The sequence below is a fragment of the Rhipicephalus sanguineus genome, chromosome 8 (assembly GCF_013339695.2).
Source record: "Rhipicephalus sanguineus isolate Rsan-2018 chromosome 8, BIME_Rsan_1.4, whole genome shotgun sequence".
Lineage (NCBI taxonomy): Eukaryota > Metazoa > Arthropoda > Arachnida > Ixodida > Ixodidae > Rhipicephalus > Rhipicephalus sanguineus.
In genome coordinates, this window is record NC_051183.1 from 40,866,860 (window position 1) to 40,886,861 (window position 20,002).

The 20,002-nt window shown below is 46.9% G+C and overlaps 1 protein-coding gene across 1 annotated transcript in view; it reads left to right on the top strand.

Moving 5' to 3' along the window:
* The window catches only part of LOC119401767 (lipase member K-like), a 36,101-nt gene that overhangs the window by 12,935 nt on the left and 3,164 nt on the right, over positions 1–20,002 (top strand). The window contains exons 4-6 of the mRNA XM_037668739.2: positions 1,833–2,015; positions 10,855–10,947; positions 18,431–18,583. Coding sequence (XP_037524667.2) covers positions 1,833–2,015; positions 10,855–10,947; positions 18,431–18,583 — 429 coding nt within the window. The remainder of the gene's footprint in view (positions 1–1,832; positions 2,016–10,854; positions 10,948–18,430; positions 18,584–20,002) is intronic.

The following is a 20,002-nucleotide window of genomic DNA, read 5'->3' on the forward strand; positions in this document are numbered from 1 at the left end:
AGTTAATCTGGAGTTTCACACTAGGGTGTGCCTCACAATCATGTCTTCGTTTTGGAATGGGAAACTCCAGGATTTAAGTATTATAAATGGACATGCACGCCGGTCTGCTGCTTCTTAGTAATCCTTTAAAATCCTGTGCACACCTTCAAGAAAAACTTCGCCTTTGCAACTGGTCCGTTCTGGCCTAAGGGAAACTGACATTTTCATCAAAACCAGTACCGTAGCCAGAAATGTTTTTCGGACAATGCGGGGGAGGGGGTCGTTTCAACCATACTTTGTGCATGTGCGTGCATGCGGTTGTATGAGTGCCTGTAAATATACACATGCCAAATTGAAAAATTTCGGAGAGGGCTTTGGACCCCCTCCTCCAGCTATGCTAGTGCTCACAGACCAAGTTAATTTGAGAACACACACACACACACACACACACACACACACACACACACACACACACACACACACACACACACACACACACACACACACACACACACACACACACACACACACACACATATATATATATATATAATGAAGGCCGGACCCGTGGCCGAAACGTCAAAATAAATCGCTTCGTAAGCGTTCTGTTTCACTGCGTAGATTTACCCGGACCCAGAATCACCTTTTCTCGATATATATATATATATATATATATATATATATATATATATATATATATATATATATATATATATATATATATATATATATATATATATATCGGCATATAATGTGCCTTTTTACGGAATCAACTAATAAATAAAGAATGACCATTTATATACAGGAATCCTTCATAAAGTTATATCATATACAATGAACAAAGATTTAATTCAATTTCCTTACAGTTTCGATTGGATTCACTCGAGTGATGTGGACTGCCGTTATACACCTCCTTATACAGCATGTGGAAACTAAATCAATGTTATTACTGCGCTCTCGTTTGCTTGTTGCTATCGGGCATATATTTTTCTTAGCGTTTAATACATGTGTGAAAGATGCTATGATAATGAATATAATTATGCGATGGCACTTTCTTTCCTGTTTAGCACACAATGCAAGGTTACAGCATTCGAGGTCACATCAGGTACTCCAGAGACGCCTTTTGCCTCGCTTATCTTTGGCATATCTTATTTGCGGGCGTGCGTGCATGAATCTCATACGCATTTATACAAAAATAATGATACCAGCACTAAGGAAAATATGGAATCATATCATGTTGTACGAATGCTACGTGAACTGAGCAAATTGATACACATTTCTTATCCTCTTGAGTCCCGGCTATGGGGAATTTTCCACTATATTGGGCAACTCGTTTTCGTCTGCTCCAACCCCAGCACCCACTAATTGCTGTTGAAAACTATTTTTTTTAGTTTTTTTTTAACGTCTACTAGCGCCCTCTGTCAAGTGTGGGCAAAATCAATGCAGCGGCGCACCTGGAGTACTTGTCCAAAAAGGCAGCGGTCAGAAGTGACGTGTTCTACGGCCGTACTCGTCAAACTATGTAATTTGGCCTGCATTTCTGAAGTTTGTTTGCTTGCTTATCATTTTTAAGTACCTTGTCATTTTTAAAGTACCTTTTAAGTACGTTATTTTCGCCCTCTTATTTGGTCCTGATGTCGGATATATTGGACATTGCACCACATAAAAACCACAACTTTTACTGAGCTAAGCTTTAACACTTTTTGCCTACGTGGTCTATCCATGCTATACTGAACTTTCTGAAAAAATTCGTGCGCCTAACATTAACCCGAGACTCAGGAGGTTATACTATAGCCCCTGCCTCGTCTCGTATACGTGGGCGTGTATTGCTTTAGCATGTGTTGCGTTTCCAGCTCGTTATATTTACGTTCAAATGTGAAATTAGCTTCGAGCAGGTTGGCACGTTCGACATGCCGGTTGTCATCGATTACATCCTGAACGAGACAGGATTCTCCCAGGTGGGCTTGCTGACAACATCGCAGGGTACAACGGCGTCGCTAGTGCTTCTCTCATTGCGACCGGAGTACAACGACAAGGTTTGTGAAGTCTAGCAAAGCCATTACCGAAAAGTTACACAGCCTTCCACGGTGCTTCACACTTCAAATGGTGCTTCACCAAATAGAGCAGATAAATTTGGTTGTAAGCAGTGTACTCGGTAAAGCGTGTGTGGTCCAGCATGTGCTCTCCATGAAAAGCTATATACTCAAGGAATAAGAAAGACGGTGAACAACTAAATGACCGCATTGAGACAACGAAGACAACGTGGGTGTTGTGAAAGCGGATAGGTAACAATTAGCCGATAATAGCCAAGATTAACTATCTCTTAGCCAGCTTTAGCCAGCTTTAGCCAGCATACGACTGCTTATGGAAACGTACAGGACCAACACTATACAGTAAAATACCACTTGAACGAACGTCAGTAAAACGAAATATTCAGTTGTACAAACTTCTTTTAAATCCCCTGCCGAAGTGCCATTAGACCCCATGCTAATGCGTTTCAGTATAACAAAATTAGTTCAGAGAGCATTTCAGTTCTACGAACAAATATTGTGACTCCATCCAATGCCTCTCACGTCATATTGATCAGAACTTCTCTGAAAGACTGGGTGCAGACAGCGCTTTGCGTTTTGAGGACTATCACCTGTGGCTCTCGCGTTGAGACATGCGCCACTCTGTCTACAGAAGAGATTCTAGCGAGTGTCCTGCCTCAGAAAGAAGAGGAAGAAGTAGTAGTAGTAAGCCTTGTAGAGGCTTACTACTACTACTTCTTCCTCTTCTTCTTTCTGAGGCTTACTTGTACCCAGGCAGCACGCCGCCATTGGACCGATCTCGGCCCAACGTCGGCAAATGACGGCAGCAATATTGGCCCCACGTCGGTAAATCACGCTCGCGCTACTTTCACCCGCATCGGCCCGACGTCGGCTAGCCGCCTTTGGGCCGATGCGGGCTTGCCGGCTTCGGGCCGACGTGGGCTAGCCAGCGTCGGTCCGAGACGGGCCTGCCGTTATCTAGCCGATGATGGCAAGCCGTCATTGGGCCTATGTATGCTAGCCGATGCTGGCGCGGTGTCGGCCCCGCCGACGTCGGGTAGCCGCCGGCGTGACCGTTTACACCCGTTATTATGTTTTAGCAGTGGTGGCTTACCGTGCGTTAAGTACGGTAGTACTGTACCGTCGTGGTCGGCACGTAGGTAGTTTATATGGAGACACCGGCGGTAGTTGCTCGATGCGTAAAGTAACCTGATCAGGCAGGCTGATACATGTGTTATAAAGTAAAATGGCTGCGTGCCGACCACGGCAGTTCGGTATTACTGTGGTTACTGTACTGTAAGTCAGCAGCGCTAAAATAGACTATTCGCGGCCCAACGACATTCATCGACTGCCATTGGTGCCATATTCGTAAAATGCTTCCTAATTAGAACGACTGCTCCACTGATGTCTTAGTGTGCGATTAAGACCCACAATTCTGTCGAACCGTGCAAGGCCGAGAACGAAAGTCAATATTGTCTCAAACAAATCTAAATTGATGAAAGGCCTGCTGCACCAACTACGCATGCGTCTGAGAAATTAAGGAGCAACACATTTGCAAGGTGATAAACACAAATTTATTCACAGATATGAACACACGCCAGCAGTTCCGGAATAATTATGCCATAAAGGAATATCTAAACATCTATAGGTACCGTAGCCAACATCTAAAACAACCCCACAGCCACCGTATTCCTAAAAAAAGCAGGACAATCCTAATCGAGTGGGATCAGGCGCAAAATCATAGGCGTGAGCAGGGTTCCCTTCATAGGGGGCGGGGGGGGGGGGTGGGGGGGGCGAAGGTTCATCGCGGCGCCCTCCCCCCTCCCTATTAAGTCAATGTGTTTGGCAGACCTTGCGCCCACCTCTTCTTAGGTGACTACGGGGGCCAGCCGCCCCCCTGCCCCACTGTGCGCACGCCTGTGCGAAGAGTTACAATCTCTTCAACGTTATGCGCGGCACATTCACTATAAATATTGAAAGAACTAGAACGGGCAAAAATAGGAATAAGGATTAACGAAGAATATCTTAGCTACTTGCGTTTTGCGGACGGTATAGCGCTTTTCAGTAACGATGGTGCCGAATCACGAAAAAAATTCTGGAGATGTAAACGAAGGCAGCATTAAAGTAGGATTAAAGACGGACCCGAAGAAAAGAAAGATAATGTTAGGCGGCTTGCCCAAAAAGCGAGATTAAGAGTGGCAACTACACTAGAAGATTGTGTATACGCGTGAGCTAATTACGAGCAGAGGAGCACCCCCCCCCCCACGTTTATTAAGTTCACCAAGGAACGGTAGGCATTCGCAACACATGACTGGCAATTAAATTAGCGTTATCCTTCAAGCGGGAATTGCAATTTTTTCAGTGATATCTTAAGGGCCAAAAAGATGGATAAACTGCTGCACGCGACGCGAGAAACATTGCGAGCGGTACCACAAGATCCCATGAACTCTACATCTAAACAAGATAGACACGCACGTATTCCTAATCTAAAGGTAAGATTGTAACAGAAAGGAATCGTGCATAAAAACCACTCACGTGTGCCCGTTGGATCGCTAAAAACACGAGCGAATAAAAAATGCAAGCGCACCATATCAGAATACACAAAACACGATGGTCAATAGAGAATACGCGATAAGAAGAGAACAAAAATCTGATGACACGTAACAGCAGTGAACACGCGGCCTTATGAGGTGAGCGAGTTCAACATGGAAGCAGGGGGCCACCGGTTTCTCGCTGCGGTGATCTCTGCCGAAAACAATGCCGGAATCCTGCCGCGTATCCGTCTCGTGCACGATTTTGACTTTCCACCACACATGTCCACACACCGCACTTCTTGAAGAATTCTGCTGGTCGGAGTGAAAAAAACCTGCTCCCGCAGCTACGATTGTCACTCCGTCTGGACGGCTACCCTACCCTGCCTGGTCAAGCGAGTTTCGCGACAATGACGCTGAACGAGGGGAAGGGAGGGAGGGGGGGTAGAGGTTGAAGAAGACGAAAAAAAAATGCGAATAGACCGATCCCACCAGACCATCTGCGCATGCGCGAGTTTCCGACAGTGGCACTGCCGCCATCTTAGTTGTAGTTCTCGGAGCGCTGCTGGTGCGGCTGCTTGCTGCGTGTTTCATGTATATTGGCGTTTTGCACCAATCCTCGACACGCAAGACGATGGAACGCGGTGGAAAACTGTGTCCGCACCTCCAATGTATGTTATTTTATTTCAGGTTAAACTGCATCCTAGTGCTAAGAGAAAAAAAGAACAATTGATACTGCTTACATGTGACGAGGTCTTCTCGTCGGGTTGATGAGCTTGCGTCGTTTTGCTGAATAAATATTAGTAATAAAAAAAAAAGATATCACGTTCCCGTCGTCATGAGAGGAAATATCTTCTTCAGTGAAGGCGAGCACACAAGCGACACAAGCTACAGTATCCGGAAAATAACTTGCCCAAACTGCGTAGAGCTACAGGAGAAAAAATAAAGAAAAAAAGCCGAAGGAACGAAAAAATAACCTTATTGCGCTTTTTTTTTTTTTTTGTCGAGGCGACACTTTCCATGTAGACTGTGTTGTCAGCGCAGGACTTCGGTCACAGTAATAAGTCAAACGTGAATGAAGATAAAACGGTCGCAGTGAAGCAGGTTAGAGGCGCGTCCGCTGAACGGTGACTGGCCGCTGGTGCCGTTTGCCAAAGGTTAACATCACAAAAATCTCGTGAATGGCATAATATTTCCTGCGGTACAAGGGATGGATGAGTCAGTAAGAGATTTTGGCGACACACGCAATGCGGCGGATAAGCAGTAGCTCGCTCCGGCTAGCTGCGGCGGCCTCAGCCGGTGGCTCGGCGCCGGTATCGTCGCTAGGCCTACTGCTTCGAAACGGCAGTGTACGGTTAATAGCCCACGCTCATAAAGAAGTTCAGCTTTGCTACCGCTGTTGCCCGCTTTACGATGCGTTCACAATAATATAGGGAAATCACGGCGGCGGAGTTCGCTGCGATGCCGGCACGGCCGAGTTTTCGCCGTGCGCTCCACGGCGCGAGCTGTACACAGCATGCATTTATAATCTTGGCTTGTATTACAGGTCTAGTTCATACTAGACGCTTGACAGTCGTCGTCGCATTTGGTGAGAGGTCAGTGTAGGTCTCCCTATATATTAAAGCGATCTCTGTTGAGCCCGGAAAGGACGTTGTATCCAATCTGTCGTCGCCGGCGGCGATCGCCCCAGCAAGGGGATCGAGCTCGCGTTATATGAACTTTTGCTGTCGCTGATCGGTCCATAGTTCGCGCAGCAAGGTTATTATGACGCAATAGGGCACTGCTAAACCACGATGCATCATGCACAGGGAGTTCACAAACACGTTGAACAAGAAAGTGCACGGTAGTTGCCTCTCTGTCCGACTTCGTTGACTGTCGCACACATTCCTGTCGGAGCTTGAAATCCCTTGGGAACACGTAAAATCCGAGTCCTTTTGCTTCAGGCTCCTGTTGTAGCATCCCAGCACACAGCACGTCAACCCAACCATCGCAATTCATCGAAATAAGGCCGCTAAAGCTCGTTAATCCAGCTCGCCGATGCACCAGCTCTAGGCAGCTGAACGTACCGAGTACTACAAGTACCGGCATGCACTGCGGCAGCGGTGGCGTAGTGCAACTCGCACGGCTCAGCCTACCACAATGGTGTGCGATCCCCCCAGCATGTCTATGGGCATGCCGTTTGAGAAAGGCGTTCGTCGAATTTTCAATGCATCACTTCTTGCCACATGTCTCTACATGAAAACTTTGCGTACACCACGTTGGAGCCGCTTTTTTTATCGTATTTCCCGTGCCATAATAATAATTTTATGCGACTGTTTCTGAAAGCACGTGGGAATCAATCGTTGAGCGAGATTTTTACTTGAAAAAGCTATGTATGTCACAAAATGGACGGCAACGAAGTGCAAATGCGAACTGACAAACACGTGTTTGTCAGTTCGTTAAAGATGGTCAGCGGGCTAGTTGATTTGTAAACATTCAAACGACGAAACGTGTCTTCACTTCGCCCGGTCTCTTTTGCACCATACCTATTTTTCTCAAGTAATGAACCAACTAGCTCAGCAACACGCCTTGCTGAGCTTTTTACTATTTTCATAAAGTAAAATTATGTGACATCACTGAAGCAAATGCGCTTGTTACGCTTGACCCAAACACGCGCGTGAGTAAATATGTGTAAACACAGAGATCGGAAACTGTCCGTGTAGTATATGAGCGCTAGCGCCACACATTCAGCGGCTGAAAGGATATAGCGCTATAAATATGATGACAGGCTCGATTTATGCACAGAATTATTATTCACATAAAACTTCTTCCGCTAAAAGCATTCATGCGGGAATGTTTGGGTGAATTTTGACGCTGGATACATTAGTGAAGTCGGCCGACCAGTGGCAAAAACATTTACGAAACAGAAGTACTTCGAATTTGGCCCATGAAGTTAATGGTATGTGTTATAACGTTTCAACATTTTTGATAGCGTTTAACAACTGGTCAACGAAGTGGCCATCTCATTTCAGTCAGTTATTCTTCTAAAGACCACTTTTTTTGGTAGAAAAGTGACCGTGCTAGTGATAGTTGTTAGTCATTCTCATAGCAGAAACTAATAAGAGAATGCAAGCTATTCAGTCGGCGATACTTCGACCCCCGAGTCGTACGTGCGGCATTAGCACGTGCGGTACAATATTTGAACTTTGTTATTCGTGCTAGTACAGCAATCCATGTAGCGGTATTCTACAGCTTAAGATACAAATATTCAAGCGCCTAATGCTCTATTGCATTACGATTGTATCCTAGACGGGCGAGCTGCCGGGCTTCTTCGGCGGGCTAAAGGTAGAGCGCAACGTCGAGGTTATTCTCGTCACTGACGGCCGGCAACACGGCGTCCAGCTTCGCTGAGGGGCTTCCGTGAACTAGTTTGAACGGCGTCATATGGGCGCCGTTTCTTACACTGCCGCGTTAACTTCAGGTTATGTGCGGAAGATATTATGGCGTCCCATGTCATGTGTTCGACGTACAGTACATTGCAAGCATTTCGGCGAGGGTTTCATTTAGCCGCTCGGTGAGGCCATTCGCCTGCGGGTGATGTCCGTCGGTGACTTGTGTGGCTCTATTTCAAGATGGTTTGCGTTAGATCTGCCGTAAAAGCCGTACCTCTGTCGGTGACAAGGACTTTTGGAGCGCCGCGACGCAGGAGGACGTTCTCAACAGGGCATGTATAACTGTCTCAAGGGAGACAAGAATGTTCCAACATCGTCGATAAGCCATCGGCTCCGCCGATGTCAGCTGAAGCGCGACAGAATGACGGCATGCACGGCCCAATGTTGCCGGTGAAAACCATCGGCTCGGCCGATGTCGGCGAAAGTACGGCAAAACGGCGGCTAACTCGGCCCAATGTTGCCGGTGAAAGCCACCGGCTCAGCCGATATCGGCGGAAGAACAGCAAAACGCCGGCAAACTCGGCCCAATGTTGCCGGTGAAAGAAATCGGCTAAGCAGATATCGGCGGGAAGACGGCAGAAGGCCGGATAACCCGGCCCAAAGTTGCCGGTGAAAGACCAACATCGGCTGAAAGGCGGCAAAATCGGCCCAATTTTGCCGGCATAATTCAACGGCTCCGCCGATATCGGCGCCAGGCTGGCAATGCTGGCCCGAGGTGGGGCCGCGCACAGCCGCCGTAAAGCCAATATCGGCCCGACGTTGTGTGCTGCCTGGGTAGAGTAAGCCTCTACAAGTAAGCCTTGTAGAGGCTTACTTCTTTCTGTGATGAAGCACTGACGTACTTGGAAAAAGTGAAGTCCTTCGCTGCCCAGCTGAGTGTTGTGCCGGAGAGAGTTTATGAGAGTTTGGACACAGTGACTCAATTCATGACCACGGGAGTCCTACGTGCACAAGTGCCGCAAGAGATTACTGCATTCTTCGAAACATGCTAAATAAGCAGAAATTCACATTCAAATAAGCAGCATTGCAAATAAAAGGCTTCAAATTTAATTTCAACAACTGATGTTTTCATTAGCTCCTGATAATAAGTTGCAACATAGCTGTTTCAGTTCAGCGAACTTTCACTTTAACGAACTTTTTCTTGGTGTCCCTTGAAGTTCGTTCAAGTGAAGTTTTACTGTATCTGCTGGTGATTCAAAAGTAATTACAATAGTTGAATCAGACATACGCCTTTAAAGAATCGGATTGGGAGAGGGCCTAGAAGCCAAGGTATTAAGAAAATATGTGTTAATGAATGCAGAGGCAAATAACATTTTAAGAGGTGATGCTACTTCCAACCCGTAGCAGACTTTGTCCCATTGCTGCGACTTACCACCGATTGACTTCGGTCTTTAAAGAAATGTAAAAGTATTGGGAAATTCTAACGAAGCGGGAGGCTAATCGTTCACTGAAGGATACTTGACAACGGGCTGAATGTTAAACACACTCAAACCTGTGCGCATATTCACAAAAATGTAAAAATTCTTCCAGATGTCACGGATTGCGGGAATCGATTTCATGCGAAGTCTGTGAGTGGCTGCTTATGCCACAGTTTGAGTCAAGTCTTACAAAGTGGCTCTACGTCATTGTGTAACTTGAGTAATTGTGCGAATATCTTGTCAGGTCATGAAATACGTCATGTGAATCATGTTATGACATGTTAGTCATGTTCGTCATGCACTAATAGCCTCCTAGACGGCTGTAGAGTTAGACAGATAGAAAGAAACGGCTCTTTCGGTTCCTTAAGTACCTTTGGTTCGTTAAGAAACGCCTTGCATTTCAAAAAGCGCCACTGCACTATATGCAAGTATGAACCAATTTTTTAAAGGTCCAGGAAGGGGTTTGAATTCTGCAGCCAAAGCAAAAACGGGCCGTAGACGAAGCTTATAGCGTTAAGGTTGTCCCTAATCGCTAAGCGCTAACTCTTTTTCCGTAATTAGCTCAGAGAAGAAAGGAAATTAGATTAACAGGAGACAAACTGGAGCGGTTTTGCCTCTGTTACTAGAGGGAAGTGTGTGATCATCACATTTTGCCTGCACCAACATAAGGGGAAGAAACTTGTACGATAATAAACATACTCGAGAAGAAGTTAAGGACTATGCAGCGTGTGATGGAAAGAAAAATTATAGACGCAACAGTTCCCCCAGGTGAAGCTGCGGCACGGTAGAGTGCCGCGCCGCGCAGCTCGAACCTCCAAGATGAACAATGTTGGAATGCGAGAAATCGAACAGGACAGAGAAGGAACAGGACAGGTGCATCTGTGTTCCTTCTTTGTCCTGTTCGGATTTCGCGCTATCCGATATAGAAGATTCTTAACTAACTAGCCCAGCAACGAATTTTGTTAATCCAAGGTCAACTATCGACAATCCAGCGAGTCCCTGTGGCGGCGAGGAGACAGCTTCTCCGGACCTCCTCGGGGAAAGCCTAGGCCAAGGCTACGAATTGGCCGGAGTTCTCAATACCACCAACTCTAACAGATGGCAAGACAGTAGAGTAGGTCAGATGACAAATAAGGCTAGCCAATATTCTATATATAGTGCTCCAACACGGCGCTTTCAGGGACGTCAGTGCAAGCCATCTATAGTAAACGGGCTAATAAAGCCGAGAAAACTTGATTGAGATTCGCTGTTCTTATTAGATAGTGTTAAAATAAAAGTAATGGTGGCTCAAAAATAACTTGCGTTCTTTCCATTATATGGTTTTTCTGTATGTTGACAATACCTAGCCCTGGTGGTGACTGAACACTGCAGCGATGGATGTGGGAAACATGCTTTCAATCACGAAGTCTCATCCTTCGTGAATTTCGGAGGCACTTGTTGCTGAGGATCTGATTTTGTTTTCCAGGTGAACATTTTCGTCGGCTACGCTCCCGTGGCAAACATCACGCACTTCACTTCACCGATGAGGTTGCTCATTCCTTTCGCTGAAGAAGTCAAGGTAACAACCTTCAACTTAGAACGATACAAAATTTTGCCGGTTGGTAGGGATACGTCATGAAAGAATGAGGCGTCCAGGTCAAGGAGGTTAAAATAAAATTTGCTGGAGTGGAGGAGGCGCCCCTCAGCTGAAGCCGCGTGCCGCCATCTTGCCATAGGCAGAAAGCGCGCCTTCCGCAACGCATGCTGCAGCGGCCGCATAGATGTTCTAGCCGTTCTCTGGCGCGGTGGCGTCCGGGCGTTGTTGGATACATTGTGCGTTGCGTACGGCTTTATAAATCGAGCGAAAAGGTACTCTGGGATGAAGTTTCAGTTGTAAGCAGAACATTTCGAGCTCGATTAAAACTTCTCTATATGCCGGAACATATGCTGACAGCCCGCAATCTGTCTCTAATTTCACATCTGACGGTCATTCTTTTTTCCTAACCGGTTTCGTAAGGACTCAAATGTTCGAAGCACGTCGGGGCAGGCTGTTTGACAGGAAGTCTGGAAGCCAAAAGACGGCGATCGCATATGTTAGAGGCACTTTTCGCCAAATTGTTTCGACCGGACTAGGCGGCGACCTGGGAGTTCTTGGACTAGCTGTGCTTGACGCATTTGTAAAACACTTGCAAAACCCAGTGATACACATTCTTGTGCTTGTTATACCACTGGTGCGGAGCGCGAATAGGAAAATAACGCACCGCTTGCTTTTCATTGAAATTATATAAATAGGCGAGATTTCGTTATCGGTTGCCCTGTTCGTGCTATAAAAGGGTAGCTCGCAACTACGAGGCTGAGTAACGTCATTTGAGGACCTGTTTTTTCTTACATTCGTGCATTTTTTTTGTTATATTTGTATTTGCTTTATGCAGTGCAGCGAGTAAAACCAGCAGGTCTGAACTGTGCAGTCCTCTTTCCAGCTGCAAATAAAGCGACCTAACCGATCGCCCAGGGGTACTACGGCCGTTAGATGCGTTCAAATTGAAAAAAGTTGTTGAAGATGTGACAGTTGCATCACCTATACGGCAGCATTACGAAGAAATGCTTCATCTTTTCCAAGAAGAGATAAAACAGCTCAATATGAAAATCCTGCAGCACAAAAATTGCACACTAACCAAAAGGAGCGAGGCTCGATCCTCAAGCGATAATAAAGGAGATCAAGGATCAAAAGCTCATGTCTGAGTAGGGCAGGGCGATGTTCACTGCAGCCTTCCCCCATACATACAGGAACCCCTAGGGCGCGAAAAGACCAGAAAGGCACGTATTCCATCCGAGCTGCGGGCGTTTGCGTTAACGCTGCACTTCTATTCTCCATCAGCTTACGAGTATGTATACGCATGAAGTTTAATCGCGCACTGTTAGCAGAGCGCTCTATACGAGAACGGTGTACAGAATTTTATCAAAGGAAATGCTGGCTTCCCATATGAGTCACTGTCTCGAAAAAGCTAGCCCAATGCCGCACAAAAACTCTACCGTACTTTGATTGTTGATGACAAATGAGAAAAGATGTTGAGATTGTGGGCGAATAAACGGTTAGATATGCGGACTTTGGGACTGGAATACATGATGACAGACTATGATCGTTGGCTTAAACTTATGCCACGTGGGCGTTTTTAATTGATTCATTGACAGGGGAAGAGGGACGGGCCGAGCCTACGAAATAGTTTCGAAAAAGCTGTATCTATTGAAATAGTGTCGACTGCAAGCTGAATGCCCTTGAAGCACGTCCATGCAAAGCCAAAACTATTCTTTTTGGAGATTTTGAGCTTATCTTGAGAAAAGAGATGGCTTTCAAGCCTTGACGAATATATATCCTTCTCGATGAGCATATCGAGTGTGGTGCTTTCGACCCACATTTATATTCCGCTCAAAGAAAGTGGCCGAACTCCATATATGCATAAGACTCCGTCACATGACGAACGAAATAAACAGGAAAATGAATGCCGAGAAGTGAGGTCTGCTCTTACGAGGATAATTATTAAAAAAAAAACAAACAGTGATACATGCCCTTCGGTGCGCATGCTTGCAAGGAAAACTCCAAAAGAAACAGAAAATCACAGCATATCCACGGAGTGAATGATGATGAGTGGGCGAAGCTGCGGAGGTTCATCGGTAAACAGTGAACCTTACGTGAATTCTGCCCAGTACATCATCACCGACGTGAGATCGGGCGCGTTTATACTAAAGGTTCGATGAGTTATGACGACTTGCAGCTCACTTTAATTTTACATGTACGCTGTGAATTTTCATTGTTTAGAAAACCATTGCTTTAGAAAACATCTGGCGTCTTGCGTTAAGCAGCTGGCGTCTTTTCGTTGTGCTTAATTTAGAAACATCTGGCGTTCTTTCGTTTTGCTTTTACAAAACATCTGGCGTCTTTCGTTGGTTTATTTCATCAATCAACGGCGTTTTGAACAAATTTTTTTTGTTTAATCACGCACAGGAGAAATCTCACCAGGCACTACCTTGGAGGTAAACAATGGCTGCTAATGGGAATGAGAGACAGAAGTCGGCTTTTAGCTAACACTTACACTTCTACTTCTACTAACGTTTCCTACTGGAACATGCCAATGGCTGCTAATGGGGAATGAGAGACAGAAGAATTCGGCTTTTAGTTAACGCGCACGCTGCGAATTTTTATTGTTCAACAACGCACAGGAAAAGTCTCCCACCGGCACCACCTTGGAGGTCAAAGCGTAAGACTGGTTACGCACTACGACTACGACTACGACTACGAGGGACGAACGGGTGCCGCCTTAAGGAGCTTCGCCCCTAAAAATTACACCATCTCCCGCTAAAGGGGACCATGAGCCGATGCGAAGCCGGAGCACTTGCACGATCGCGTTCCGTTGGCGTTCGTTGGGCATGCTACCGGCCTCGCGTCGTGGAACGCGAAGAGGGACGCCACGCGCGTCGTATCTTCCATCTAGCCTGGCCGTTAATTCTCACAGGGCGAGCGGGGAACGCGGTCGACAGGCGGGCGAGAGGGGGGCAGCGTAGGAGAGGAGAGAGAAGGGGAGGGGACGCGCATGCCGTCGAGCTCATCGCGGCTTTGCGCAGGAGAGAATTTCGGCATGTCTAGCCCGCGTTTCAAAGGAAGAGTGGAAAGGGGAGAGGGGAAGTGGAGAGGAAAAGGGGAGAGGGAAATGATAGGGAAAGGGGAGAGGGTAAAGGGGAGAGGGTGAGTGGGTGAGTGGAGAGAGGGAAGGGGAGAATGGTGAGGGGGAGTAGAGAGGAGTGTGTGGGGAGGGTATGCGTCTGCGCAGTAAGGGTGGTCACGCCGCACACCACCACCACCACCACCACCACCACCACCGGATTGAGCTCGGCCTTAAGATACTTCGCATCTAATAAAACTGACCGCATTCTTATCTGCGATTTCGCTTCTTATTCTTGACAACTTCTCCCTTAATGTTCGCCATTATAACCATTAAAAACCACGGCGGAAAGACGTGGTCAGCGCGGCGGGTGCGCTTTGGCTCCTGTTTCTTGCCTATGGCAAGATGGCCGCCGCGCTCGCGGCGCGGCTTCATTGCGGCCCATTGGTAAGTATAGGTGGCCTCCACTCCAGCAAGTTTTATTTAAACCTCCTTGGTCCAGGTCAGGACGCAAGAGAAGAAAACAAGGCAACACAAACGCCTTTTGCGTTTCTAATTATCTCCAGTGTCCTTATCTGCACGCTCAACCTTTTTTCACGATAAACCCTCCACGTCATGTTTAACTGCGTATATACAACTAGTCCATAGCTTCCGCCACGTCAAGTGGCTCCAGCTATAGGGATAAATAACAACTAACAAAGGCATAATGTATGTCCTCTGAGATTACGGAAGCACTTATCCAACTCGCTAAGCCTACAGCATCGATTATTTGAGTATGGCTTTCGGAAACGGCACCGAATCGACGCGAATGCTTTGCATACGAAGCTGAAGGACATGAATCTAAAGCAAATACAAGCATTAGTACAGAGCTAACGGGCTACAGAACGCACGACGGCCACTTGATAGATTCGAGGTGAATGGCAACTGCTTTCGGCGGTGCGGCCATGTCTTTCGGGCGCGCATGCGCAGTTCACACCCGGTATTCTGGTATACGCAAAGCATTTTGTATACCGGCTAAAACACTCTAGTTGCCACCATACTCTAGTTTGTCCGTAGACATCTTAGCGTTAGCCTTGTACCGGATACCGTAGACATAAACATGAGGCCTGATAGGTGCTGCCATCTGGGGGGACCGAGATTATTCAGATAAACATAGAATTGTTACTGCACAAGCTTACTGCATTCTACTTCACTGCTGATGCAAATTCACTGCAGCACCCTAATGCCGAATGAGTTGGCTTTTGAAACTTTCTTTTTTTTTTGATTAAGCGAAAGCAGGAAGATGGTTATTTGCGCTTTGGTGGTGGCACGAAGCGTCACAAGATGTCGATACCATCTTCCGCTAAACCGGTATTCCGTAAACCCCTTTGCGTATGCCGGTCAAGATAAAAAGGTCTAATAACGAAAGTATTTACGCTCTCTTTGAAGAGCTAGGTCTACATCTAATGGAAGTGTCTGCAACATGTCCACCGCCGTTGCGCTATGGTGGGATGGAACTTAAAGGAGTGGTGACAGAAAGTTTGTGAACCTCTGTTTTTTGCTCTTAGCCAATGTCTACTGACTCGATAATAGCGGCAACGAAACTCATTTGCCCTAGCGCGAGACGAATGTTTAATTATATGCTCCTATATATGTTACGACCGGAGGCAGTTTCGATGTCGAACAGCGCTCGGTGGCCCCGTGACGTAGCCGGCCTACTCGATCAGGTGACCGCGAGAACCAGTGACGTCGTTGGCCAGCTTCTGCCATGTTGTCAGCGCTGCTGTTTCGTCTGCTGTGTTGAGCAGGTGTTGAGCTTTGCGAGTGCTTGTTTCCTCGATCGTCAAACTACGTTGCTTATCTAGTGCGGCGGTGGATGAAAGAGCTGGGAGGAGTGCAAAAATCAGTAAGAAAAGCTCGATTCGGTAGCTGCGATTTTGTTCTTGTCGTCGTCGTACAACTGATGCGACGTTTACCGCCAGTCTTGGAGTAGCCGCAGCATTAGACGTGCTGAAACATTCTCTCTCCGATCATTCGTAAAGTAGCAGGACGAAAAGTGACGAAGGAAGCAGTGAAATCACAACATTGGCGCTCTGTAACAGTGTTCATGCGTAGCATGCAAGTGACGTGATGTACGCTTCACTGACTCGTATTTATATCGGGCACCGCCGCGTACTCAAGGCATACCAATCCCACATACGCACGTCGGAGGGCCGAAGCAGTTATCTGTCCACTACGCAATATGATCCAGGCAGCAGAGGGCTTTAGTCCGTCTGTAGACTTCCTAACGTTTGCAGGTACCTGGTTACCGGAGCGCTGCAGCAGTAGCGGCAACTGCTGAGCCCGTAGCGACATTTTGTGGCGTTTTCTCCAACTACAATAATTTTGTTTCTATTTTTTCCGTCGCGTTGCTGTTCTTGTCGGGAAAAAAAGCAATGAGAATACTGTGAGTTGCTAATTATCTCACTGCTAATGCTTTACACAGAACTAGTAAGCGGGTAAGTCGCTGCGATGTTATATTGTAGGTCTCTGGTTAGGCTACGCATCATGAGGTGTCGCTACTAGCGCTGTCCGTCTCGTACACGCCTCCGGTAACCCGGCCAGAACTCGTGACGTACGTGGTATCCGCTCGATGACCTCATCGTCTTTTGCTTCTATTTCCGATTCGGCACTTTCGCGAACTTCAAAACTCAATTAAAATACTTTTTAGGCTGTAGGTGTGGCTGATATTGCACAGATGGCACCTATATGCACCCATTAGTCGCATTTGCGAGTAAAGAAATAGCCCCGCGCATACACGCGGCAATGTTATCCGAAGGTGGAGTCACCGGCTGTCCGGCTATTACATCACTCTGGAGTGCGCGCCCATTGGTGCAGGCTTGTGTGCATCAGCTTTTGAGAAGGAAATGCCGCGGGCTTCTAAATTTGTATCCGACTATAGACGTGTGCGTGACAGTAGAGCGAGCTAGAGTTCCTGTATGTGCTACCTTTAGGTGGGTTGCGCATCTGTCTTAATTCCAAATGCCTCTAGCAACCCTGCGTTGCGGAGAAGCTGCCGCTTGGGACAGTTTCTGTATTTCTCTGCGCCGCCGGTGCAGCGAAATGGATTGACACCAGACATCGACAGTTAAGTTAATCACCGGTCTTCGACACACCAAACATGTGGATCGGAGACACGGTAGGCATGTCGCCTGCAAAAACGGAGAGCGGCTTCGCCGCATAGCGGTGGTTGCTTGCCAGACCTATGCGCAACTTAGCATATACAGTAATTCTAGAGCGAGCGGGTTGGTGGCACCATCTGGTATAGCAATGCTCAACGAAAACGCATTCGCCGAGTTAAATTCTACTTAGCGTATGGTGTCAATTTTCGGCCGTCACGTAATCTTGAGCAACATCTTTTTCTTCGAGGATAACTACAAGCTTAACGCACGGCCACCTGGATCGGGGCGCGCGGCGGTGTTGCCCCGATCCAGGTGGCCGTGCTTAACGCAAGGTGCCTTCACAGAGCGCCACAAGATGTCGCTACTAGCGTTGTTGTTGGAGCTCACGTTTCGCGTCAACAGCCATACTTTCGACAAAGGAAAACGTTTACGAGTGGCTTATCATCATCACCATATACTCCAGGACACTGACTTTTTTAGGCAAGAGCGTCCTCCCAAGACAGGGAAGAGGATTATTTGCACTTTGGAACAACGCAGGAAGCCGTGTCATGCGCTAAATAGAACATCAAATTGAACCCCGGCTCCAAAAATAAATCGGTGCTTTGTATCTGCCCTGGCGATTCAGGCGACAGCCTGCTTCATAACTTATTCCTTATCTTTCTGATTTCCGTGACACCTGTGGCTCGACCACATCACTAATTCCTAACGTGTCTGTGTGCTTTAATAAAAACCTTCGAGACTCTTACTAAATTCAAGACAACGACGCTTGATGCAGCTTTGCTTGCACCAACTACCCAGTACTCGGCAGCTAATTAACCGTACATGCTGTACGAATGAATAAGCCGTGTCTCATTGATACAGATTTCCACTATCAAGGTGTTTTTTCCACTGACGTGTCGGACAAACTACCATTACGTAGACTGTGTGATACAGAGTCTGGTTCAGCTGGCTCGTCGGGCCAGAAACCGCGCGCCGTGCTCGCGCAAACGAAAGCGGGTCCGGCCAAGCGAGCGTGGAGTGAAATTCTGTGAGCCCGCCCACGTGATGTGCGAATTGGCTCGACCTAACGAACTATACGAGATTAGCTCAACTTCTTAATCGACGCGCTATCGTCGAGTTGACGTAAGTGAAGCTTTAAATTGAGTAGTCCAGTCAACAGTTCAGACTTTCAAGGGATAAACAATATACCTTCACAGTTTCTCGTGCTTGGCACGCGTTTCCTAGAATCCGCTGTTCTTCGCAAAAAAATATTACCCTCCTGCAGGCGGTGAACGACTTAGTCACGGACGGTGGTTTCTTGGTGACGAACAGCGTGCAGCAAAGGACCCTCGCCACGGTTTGCGACAGCTTCCTACGTGAAATCTGCTACGAACCACTGGCCATCCTCTACGGGAAGAATCCGAAACAACACAACAGCGTAAGGACAGAGAGCCTAATTTCACCGTGCCGAAAGAGTCATAGTGTGAAGCACTCACGGATTGAAACGCTTCGATTTGGCGTTAAGTAATGGGACGAAGTAATGAGAATTGTGTCTAAGTAAGTTTCATTTTTACCGTCTTAAGTTCATGTCAGATAGGCGCAACACGGTTGCTGCATGCAAACGCACCTTGTGCGTTCGCATCCACCGGCGTTGGGTGTAATATTGGCTCGTACACTTACGTCATAGCCAACTCAACCAACATCACCGTTAGTGGCCGGATTTGTAGTGACATATGACGTTGTTATCTAGAACAGCTTTGCATGCGTGGCCGCCACGGTGGTGCTGTAGTGATGGTTCTCGGCTGCTGACCCGAAGGTCGCGGGAGAGAATCCCGGCCGTGGCTTAGATTTTAGATGCACGTAAATGAGCCCCAGGTAGTCGAAATTTACGGAGCCCTCCACTACGGCGTGCCACATAATCATATCTTGGTTTTGGCACTAAGAACCCCGGAATTATTATTATTAATATGTGCGTGCCAGTTGTTATATCCGTGAACCTTTGTTGTCGCGTTTCGATCCGTGAGCGCTGTGAACGTATGTGGTATGTTTGTGGGCGATCTGTGAGTTTCCTTAACTCTAGAGAAAATGTGACTTTGGGTTGTTTGGCGAGATCGACATATGTCTGTAGTTACTGTGTTTTGTTTTTTTCTTGCTTCCACCCTCTTCACACTTTGAGATATTGTTATGGTATTGCATAAGGGTAATGGGCTTTCCTTCATATGCCTCATATGGTTCTTCCTTCTGATATAGCTCTAGCAATCTGTCTCCTTAGCTTCCTTTTAAAATTTTGGTGTTCACCTCCACTCGACGAAGTGCCTTAGAAGGAAATAAGCATAAGCACACTACAGTTAGAAATAACTGTAGTTAGAAATAAGTGAGCCGAGTGAGTAAATTACATTTCCACGGTAAAATTTTAGCTTGGCTGTAAACGCACGCTTTTTTGAAAGATCGTGTTACTGGAGACGTAAACGCCACAGGCCGGTTTGCTTCGATTCCCAACTAGAACGGTGACGTTTTGAGGGGAACTATAATAAAAAAAAACGATAGAAAAACACCAGTTCACTATAATTTTGATGCTCGTTAATAATAATAATATCTGGGGTTTAACGTCCCAAAACCACCATATGATTATGAGAGACGCCGTAGTGGAGGGCTCCGGAAATTTCGACCACCTGGGGTTCTTTAACGTGCACCTAAATCTAAGTACATGGGCCTCAAACATTTTCGCCTCCATCGAAAATGCAGCCGCCGCGGCCGGGGTTCGATCCCGCGACCAATTTTGATGCTCGTTAGTGAACCCTATGTGGTCAATATTAATCCGTAGTCCCCCCCCCCCCCCCACCCCGTGCGGTATTTC